The sequence below is a fragment of the Chiloscyllium plagiosum genome, chromosome 18 (genome assembly GCF_004010195.1).
Source record: "Chiloscyllium plagiosum isolate BGI_BamShark_2017 chromosome 18, ASM401019v2, whole genome shotgun sequence".
NCBI lineage: Eukaryota > Metazoa > Chordata > Chondrichthyes > Orectolobiformes > Hemiscylliidae > Chiloscyllium > Chiloscyllium plagiosum.
In genome coordinates this window covers 29,215,848-29,225,242 of record NC_057727.1, presented here as the reverse complement: position 1 = coordinate 29,225,242, position 9,395 = coordinate 29,215,848, and the positions used below count along the sequence as shown (strand labels likewise).

The 9,395-nt window shown below is 41.4% G+C and overlaps 1 protein-coding gene across 12 annotated transcripts in view; it reads right to left on the bottom strand.

Annotated features, from left to right (window-relative positions):
* LOC122559001 (voltage-dependent L-type calcium channel subunit alpha-1D-like) overlaps nucleotides 1-9,395 on the bottom strand; it is a 617,537-nt gene that overhangs the window by 14,677 nt on the left and 593,465 nt on the right. For all 12 annotated transcript variants that reach the window (XM_043708064.1, XM_043708058.1, XM_043708060.1 and 9 more), the window contains one exon: nucleotides 2,799-3,119. In XM_043708064.1, coding sequence (XP_043563999.1) covers nucleotides 2,799-3,119 — 321 coding nt within the window. The remainder of the gene's footprint in view (nucleotides 1-2,798; nucleotides 3,120-9,395) is intronic.

The window sequence follows — 9,395 nt, the reverse complement described above, 5'->3', positions numbered from 1 at the left end:
TGGAGTCGCAGGTAGATAGGATAGTGAACAAGGTGTTTGGTATGCTTTCCTTTATTGGTCAGAGTATTGAGTACAGGAGTTGGGAGGTCACGTTGCGGCTGTACAGAACATTGGTTAGGCCACTGTTGGAATATTGTGTGCAATTCTGGTCTCCTTCCTATCAGAAAGATGTTATGAAACTTGAAAGGGTTCAGAAAAGATTTACAAGGATGTTGCCAGGGTTGGAGGATCTGAGCTACAGGGAGAGGCTGAACAGGCTGGGGCTGTTTTCCCTAGAGTGTTGGAGGCTGAGGGGAGACCTTATAGAGGTTTACAAAATTATGAGGGGCATGGATAGGATAAATAGACAAAGTCTTTTCCCTGGGGAGGGGAGTCCAGAACTAGAGGGCATAGGTTTGGGGTGAGAGGGGAAAGATATAAAAGAGACCTAAGGGGCACCTTTTTCACGCAGAGGGTGGTACATGTATGAGCTGCCAGAGGAAGTTGTGGAGGCTGGTACAATTGCAAAATTTAAGAGGCATTTGGATGGGTATATGAATAGGAAGGGTGCTGGCAGGTGGGACTAGATAGTGTTGGGATATCTGGTCGGCATGGACGGGTTGGACCGAAGGGTCTGTTTCCATGCTGTGTCAAGAGGCATTAAATAATCATTTGAACAGAAACAATGTGTAACAGTATGGAGAAAGGCAAGATGGCGGCACTAAATCATTATGCTAATTAGATAACTACAGTAGACACGCTGGGCCAAATAATTTCCTTCTATACTGTGGTTAAACTGTGATATTGTGTCCCCACATTTAGGGATTCTGCAGCAGTGTCCTAACAATAGAAGTCAATGTCACTAGTCTTTGGTACTTCTGTGGAAGCTCAAATGGCTGCAATAAAGCTTTATTTTTGAGAACAAAGTATCTACCTTGGCCAGGTTACTTGACGACATAGATAAGGGTTTCTGGGGCTCATTCATTTTCTACAATATGCTGTCTACCAGATAAATGGAAGTGCTGTTACAAATCTCACAGGAGTAATGGTGATGCTACAGGAGGGGTTTATGTTGTCCTGTAATGATCCATGAATGTCTGGTCATTGCCACATTTGTAAATTCTATCCGAGAGTACCAGTATGGCACTTGGGACAGGCAGCAACTGAAATGCAGTTATGCAGTTACATCATGAGAATCTCAAGGATCCCAATATCTAAAACAATAATCTTCCAACAATTTTGCTGAGGCCACTAGAGCACTACTGATTGGAGTAATAGACTATATAAACTTGTTTTTAAAAAAGGTACATGCTTCTCACCGGTAGATGAAATAAACTCAAGGGAATTATTGTCTTGGAAATTAATCATTTTAATGACTTCTGGCTTTCAACTGACTGAGTGCTCTTATTTTTTCATGTTTCGTACATGATTGGAATAGAAGTTATCTTAAGGAATCAGTTCTTAAAGGCAGGTTTAAAGGGAATGGTGAAAGATGTAACAAGTACTATAAATGCAGAAGGGCATTGTGTAACATTTCAAGGCAGGATAATAAGCAGTCAGAGAAGTTGCTGTGCAGTTATGTCCTCCCTTTCATACTTGGCGTAAAATGTGCTTACTGTTACTCTATTTGCTACCTCTTCATCTTGGTTTTCCTAGTTTGATGAAAATTGCTGCTCTACCTCTTCTAATTTAAGTCCTCCACGTTGGATAACTTTTTACAGGTTTCAGTATACCAGTATGGAGGCCAGAGTCATTTCCAGCTAGTTTAACAGGAGTTTCAGGAACTTTATGTTCTGGTAATACTTGTTCAGCAATGATTCTATGCCCTTCAATGTACAGGCAAGATGGGGTTGAGAATGCTTTGCAAGAGCTTCCCTCCCAGCTGTCATTCACTTCAATGGAATGTGTAGGGTGTAAATGGCTGCTTGGATTACTGTAGAGAAGACCAACATGGACTAAATGGACCAAATGTCCACTTTTTGTGCCCATAAAGATTCCATAATGGGTGACTAATCTGCTATCATCTGTTTTGCATCCCAGCCAACGTTGAATGTTTATACATGCAGCTGAAAATATGGTCCCAGTAGAGTGCTGCAAGACTGTTGCTACTCAGACTGTGTTGCCCTACTTTGTGCAAAATTAATCTTTGTCAATAATGTCATCTCAGTCAATTAACATAAATTAGTGTTGTTCCTGATACAATGTATTGTTTGCCAGAAGTGCACCAAAATCAAGCAGTGAGCTATCTCACCTCACGTTGTCAAACACTGCTGACCACCATTAAAATGATCTTGCTCCCGAAAGGAGATTAAAGGGAGCAAAGGTATTATTGTCATATCATGACCGACCTGGTGTTCATAACTTGCTGTCAGTCAGCAATAGATTCTCTCTTTCAAGCTATAGCTCCTCATGCAAGATGGTTTAATAATTAAAACTGCTATCAAGATGTTCACAAGCTGAAACTACAGGGCTCTTTGTTACTCATTAAGCATTTTTGTCTCAGTTAGGACAGTATAATAGGTTCATATGTGCTTGTTGAGTGAACCAGTAAACAACAAAAGGAGTCAAGAAGTAATATTTTGTATTCTTCCATCCTATTGAAACTATCCCTAAGGTTGATTAACCACATTCAATTTGTGGAGTCCACAATCAGTGTCAGGGACTCAACTTTCTCACTTGAAGGAATAATGTCAAAGAGGAATGGTGAGAAAATGAAAAAATTGATCACCAACAGTATCTTGCATTACATCAGATATAGATTGTTTCTTAATGCTTGAACTTCATCATATTATATCATATGAGAAAGGTTGAATACTTACAGCTTCTACCAAACTGTCTGCACTCCCTCGTTTCTCATAGTATCGTTGTAAAAAGTTATTGGGAACAGCTAGATTTGATGGGGTATAGATTTTGTAAGGAATGTCAATGTCGTCAGTATACCAAGAGCTCCTGCTCATCGAGGGAAGATTACCATTCATATGTTCTCTGGATTCAACACGATCTACACGGATCAGAGGAGTGTAGTATGGGGAACGCTCTTTGCTGGGTGGCGTAGCTGGAGGCGTTGCCCATGACCGTGTTGATCGTGCTGGTGAGAGTCTTCTACTTTTGTAAGAATCCATTCCTGCCACAGCCATAACCTGTTTATTCATAGAGAAAGAAATCAATGGTACAAATATAATTACATAATCCATCATCTTTCATTACTGTTCAGAAAAATAAACATGAATCTATGTTAAGTAGGTGATTTCCCAATTCCTTTGTGATACATTGCCTCAGTAGTCGAAGAGAAATTTCAAGCATTAACAGTCACCGTAAATTACTGAAGCATTTAGTTCTGAATTTAATCATGAAAACTTCATCTTATTCTGGTGCTGGCTAAATATCGGTCAGTGTGAAAATAGTAAGGCAATCCAGAGTGAATCTATGATTCTTCCTACTATCACTGATTTTTTTTCTACTCACTTTTTCCACTGGTCCCTGGTGTGTTAGTTGTCTTGGGTTGTGGAGCCAAAGTGAAGTAGTCCATTTTACACATAGAGTCATAGAGATGTACAGCACAAAAATAGACCCTTCAGTCCAACTTGCCATGCTAGTCAGATATCCTAGATCATCTCATCCCATTTGCCAGCATTTGGCCCATATCTCTATAAACCCTTCCTATTCAAAAACCCATCCAGATGCCTTTTAAAAGCCTTTTAATGTACTGGCCTCCACCACTTCGTCTGGCAGCTAATTCCATACACTCACCACTGTCTCCGTGAAAACATTGCTCCTTAGGTCCCTTTCAAATCTTTCCTCTCTCACCTTAAACCTATGCCCTCTAGTTCTAGACTCCCCCACTCCACAGAAAAGACCTTGCCCCTCATGATTTTATAAACATTTATAAGGTCATCCCTCAGCCTCTGATGCTCCAAAGAAAACAACCCCAGCCTATTCAGCCTCTCCCTATATCTGAAACTCTCCAACCCTGGAAACATCCTTGTAAATCTTTTCTGAACCCTTTTCAAGTTTCACAACATCTTTCCAACAGGAGGGAGACCAGAATTGCACACATTCTTCCAAAAATCCAATGTCTTGTACAGCTGCAACGTGACCTCCCAACTCCTGTACTCAATACTCTGACCAATAAAGGAAAGCATACCAAACACCTTGTTCACTATCCTATCTCCCTGCAACTCCACTTTCAAGGAGCTATGAACCTGCACTCCAAGGTCTCTTTGTTCAGCAACACTCCCCAGGACCTTACCATTAAGTGTTTAAGTCCTGCTCTGACTTATAGAGTCATAGAGATGTACAGCATGGAATCAGACCCTTCATCCATGCCAACTAGATATCCCAACCTAATCTAGTCCTACCTGCCAGCAGGCCTATATCCCTTCAAATCCTTCCTATTCATATACCCATCCAGATGCCTCTTAAATGTTACAATTGTACCAGCCTCCACCACTGCCTCTGGCAGCTCATTCCACAATGCACTACCCTCTGAGTGAAAACGTTGTCCCTTAGGTCTCTTTTATATCTTTCCCCTCTCACTCTAAACCTATGCCCTCTAATTCTGGACTCCCCCACCCAGGGAAAAGACTTTGTCTATTTATTCTATCCATGCCCCTCATGTTTTTATAAACCTTTATAAGGTCACCCCTCAGCCTCCGACGTTCCAGGGAAAACAGCCCCAGCCCGTTCAGCCTCTCCCTGTAGCTCAAATCCTCCAACCCTGGCACCATCCTTGTAAATCTTTTCTGAACCCTTTCAAGTTTCACAACACCTTTCCGATAGGAAGGAGACCAGAATTGCATGCAATATTCCAACAGTGACCTAACCAATGTCCTGTACAGCTGCAACATGACCTCCCAACTCCTGTACTCAATACTCTGACCAATAAAGGAAAGCATACCAAACGCTTCTTCACTATCCTATCTACCTGCAACTCCACTTTCAAGGGGCTATGAATCTGCAATCCAAAGTCTCTTTGTTCAGCAACACTCCCTAGGACTTATCATTAAGTGTATAAGTCCTGCTAAGTATTTCCTTTCCCAAAATGCAGCACCTCACATTTATCTAAATTAAACTCCATCTGCCACTTCTCAGCCCATTGGCCCATTTGATCAAGATCCGGTTGTAATCTGAGGTAACCTTCTTCGCTGTCCACTACACCTCCAATTTTGGTGTCATCAGCAAACTTACTAACTATACCTCTTATGCTCACATCCAAATCATTTATATAAATGATGAAAAGTAGTGGACCCAGCATCGATCCTTGTAGCACTCCACTGGTCACAGGCCTCCAATCTGAAAAAGAACCCCCCATAACCACCCTCTGTCTTCTACCTTTGAGCCAGTCCTGTATCGAAATGGCGAGTTCTCCCTGTATTTCATGAGATCTAACCTTGCTCACCAGTCTCCCATGGGAACTTTGTCAAACACCTTACTGAAGTCCATATAGATCACATTGACCTCATCAATCCTCTTTGTTACTTCTTCAAAAACTCAATCAAGTTTGTGAGACATGATTTCTGTTGCATTTCCAAAATGCAGCACCTCACATTTATTTAAATTAAACTCCATCTGCCACTCCTCGGCCCATTGGCCCATCTGATCAAGATCCCATTTTATTCTAAGGCAACCTTCTTTGCTGTTCACCACACCTCCACTTTTAGTGCCATCTGCAAACTTGTTAACTATACTTCCTATGTTCAGATCCAAATCATTTATATAAATGATGAAAAACAGTGGACCCAGCATTGATCCTTATGGGACACCACTGGTCACAGGCCTTCAGTCTGAAAAGCAACCTTGCCCCACCACCCTCTGTCTTCTAACTTTGATCCTTCATCCAAATGGCTAGTTCTCCCGGTATTCCATGTGATCTAACCTTGCTAACTAGTCTCCCACGAGGAACTTTGTTGAATGCCTTACTGAAGTCCATATAGGTCACGACCACTGCTCTGCCCTCATTAATCCTCTTCATTACTTCTTCAAAAAACTCAATCAAGTTAGTAAGATGATTTCCCACGCACAAAGCCATGACCAAATTTTATTTACTATTGCAGTCAAATTTAATCTTATTCTTTGGTGTTATCATTCTCTCCCATTTAACATTCATGTAACATCAAAAGAATGTGAATTCTCTTTGTGAAGTACTGAATTACAAGGCTATTCGTACAAGTATGATAGTTCAAGATTTCAGGATGAAAGTTTTGTGAGCAGCAGAAAACACATTTTATAGAGAATCCATCTTGGCTGAGTTCTCTCTTGGTAAAGAAACTTAGAGAAACACTACTTACACTGCCATACGTAGTGAGATAAATAGAAATTTGATTTATTGTATTTAAAATTTTTGATTTAGTTTTGCTTCTCCAGTTCATAACATGCTGGACTGAACAAGCTCACGTGTAATGTATTTGAGTTCTGAGCAAATTTATTCTCTGTTCTTGTGATTGACAGCAGATCAGGGTGCAACAGTAATAATCATGCTATAGGATTACAGAAATATATACATTTTTAGAAACAGAAATAGAAACAAATCTGAAGATTGGGAGAGTTTATAACACATCAAAGGAGAATCAAGAAACTGATAAAGGGAAAATAGACTATGACTTGCAGCTGGTAAAAAGCTTGAAAGCAAACTGGATTTGTAAAAAAGGAAATGTTTGACGATGATCAATGTGGGTTCATTACAGGCAGAGTCAGCAGCATTCATAATGGGGAACAGAGAAATGGCAGAGATACCAAATTGTTACTTGGTGTTGTATTCACTGAGGAAAATACACAAAATTTCCAAGAATTACAGATCAATAGGACCAAGGAGAATGAGAAATTGACAGAAATTAGTAAGAAGGTTATTCTGGAGAAATGAATGTAACTGAAGGTTGATAACTGCCCATGTCCTAATAATAAACATAGAAACATTGAAGATAGGAGCAGGAGTAGGCCATTTGACCCCTTAAGCCTGATCCACCATTCATATGATCATGGCTGATCATTGATCTCAATATTCAAATCCCGCTCTTCCCACCCCCAGCCATCTTTTGATCCCTTTATCCACAAGAGCTATATTTTCCTCCTTCTTAAAAACATAATGTTTTGGCCTCAACCACTTCCTGTGGTAGCGAAATCCTCAGGCTTACCAGTCTCTGGATCAAGAAACTACTCCTAACCTCAGTCTTAAGTGCTCTGGTTTCCTCCCACAGTCCAAAGATGTGCAGGTTAGGTGGATTGACCATTCTAAGTTGTCCCGTAGTATCCAGGGATGTATAAGCAAAATGGAATAGCCATGGGAAATATAGGGTTACATCAATAGGGTAGGGGGTAGGGCAGGGTGGGATGCTCTTCGGACGGTTGGTGTGGACTCGTTGGGCCGAATAGTCCACTTCCATGCTGTAGGGATTCTATGATTATTCTTGAAGTATGACCACTAGTTCTAGACTCCCCTACAAACCATATTCCAGAGTGTTGAAAGAGGTAGCTGTGGATATAGTGGAGACATTGGTGATCACCTTCAAAATTCCATAGATTCTGGAATGGTTCTTGCAAATTGGAAGGTAGCAAATGTTAGCCCACTATTTAAGAGGGCTAACATCACATGTTTTGTGGTAAGCATAAATTATACAAAAGAGACGGTTTGCACCTTAATAGGTTGGGGACCAGCATTCTGGCAGGCAGGTTTGCTACTGCAACACAGCTGCGTTTAAACTAAATAGCGGGGGGGGGGGGGGGGGCAGAGTGGGGACAAACTGGAAGTTTAAGAACGAAATTGAAGGGAAAGTTAGAACAAGGGAAGTCAAGAAAGACAACAGAAAACTCAAAAAGGGGTCATGCCATAAGGTTGAGTGAAATAGGGGTTGATAGGAAGGGTGAGGGCAGTAACAAATTAAAAATACTATTATATGAATGCACGAAGTATTAGAAATGAGATGGATGAGCTTGAGGCTCTTTTGGAAATTGGCAGCTACGATATTGTGGGGACAACCGAGACGTGGCTTCAAGTGGACGGGGCCTGGGAAATGAATATTCAAGGCTATACGTGCTCTGTAAAGGACAGACTGATGGGCAGAGGGAGTGGGGTGGTCCTGTTGGTAAGGGATGATATTCAGTCTCTTGCGCGGGGGGTCCTAGAATCAGGGGATGTAGAGTCAGTATGGATAGTGCTGAGAAATTCTAAGGGTAGAAACACCCTCTTGGGTGTTATCTACAGGGCCCCAAACAGGAGTATGGATGTAGGGTGTAAGTTGAATAAGGAGCTGAAATTGGTCTGTCGCAAAGATGTTACTACAGTTGTTATGGGGAATTTCAACATGCAGGTAGACTGGGAGAATCAGGATGGTATTGGACCTCAAGAAAGAGACTTTGTGGAGTGCCTCCAAGATGGATTCTTAGAACAGCTGGTGCTGGAGCCCACCCGGGAGAAGGCAATTCTGGATCTGGTATTGTGCAAAGAACTAGAATTGATCAGGGACCTCAAAGTGAAGGAGCCATTACGAGGTAGTGACCATAATACAATAAGCTTCAATAAGCAATTTGAAAGGGAGAGGGTACAATCGGTAGTGACAATATTTCAGTTGAATAAAGGGAACTATGGAGCTATGAGGGAGGAGCTGGCCAAAGTTCAATGGTGCAATACCTTAGCAGGGATGACAGTGGAGGAACAATGGCAGATATTTGTGGGTATAATGCAGAAGATGCAGGATCAGTTCATTCCAAAAAGGAAGAAAGATCCTATGAGGGGGCAGGGATGGCCGTGGCTGATGAGGGAACTTAAGAAACATATAAAGTCAAAAGAGAAAAAGTATAACACAGCAAAGATGAATGGGAAAACGGAGGACTGGGAAGCTTTTAAAGAACAACAGAGGAAGGAAATACGCAGAGAAAAAATGAGGTACGAAGGTAAACTGGCCAATAATATAAAGGAGGATAGTAAAAGCTTTTTTAGGTATGTGAAAGGGAAAAAATGGTTAAGACTAAAATTGGGCCCTTGAAGATAGAAACAGGGGAATATATTACGGGGAACAAAGAAATGGCAGAAGAGTTGAATTGGTTCTTCAGATCTGTGTTCACTGGGGAAGACACAAGCAATCTCCGAGAGGTAACAGTGGCTGCAGGACCTGAACTTAAGGGAAGTTATATTTGCCAGGAATTGGTGTTGGAGAGACTGTTAGGTCTGAAGTCTGATAGGTCCCCGGGACCTGATGGTCTACATCCCAGGGTACTGAAGGAGGTGGCTCTAGAAATCGTGGATTCGTTGGTGATTATTTTCCAGAGTTCGATAGATTCAGGATCAGTTCCTGCAGATTGGAGGGTGGCTAATGTTGTACCATTTTTTAAGAAAGGAGCAAGAGAGAAAGCAGGAAATTATAGACCAGTTAGTCTGACCTCAGTGGTGGGAAAGATGCTGGAGTCAATTATAAAGGATGAAA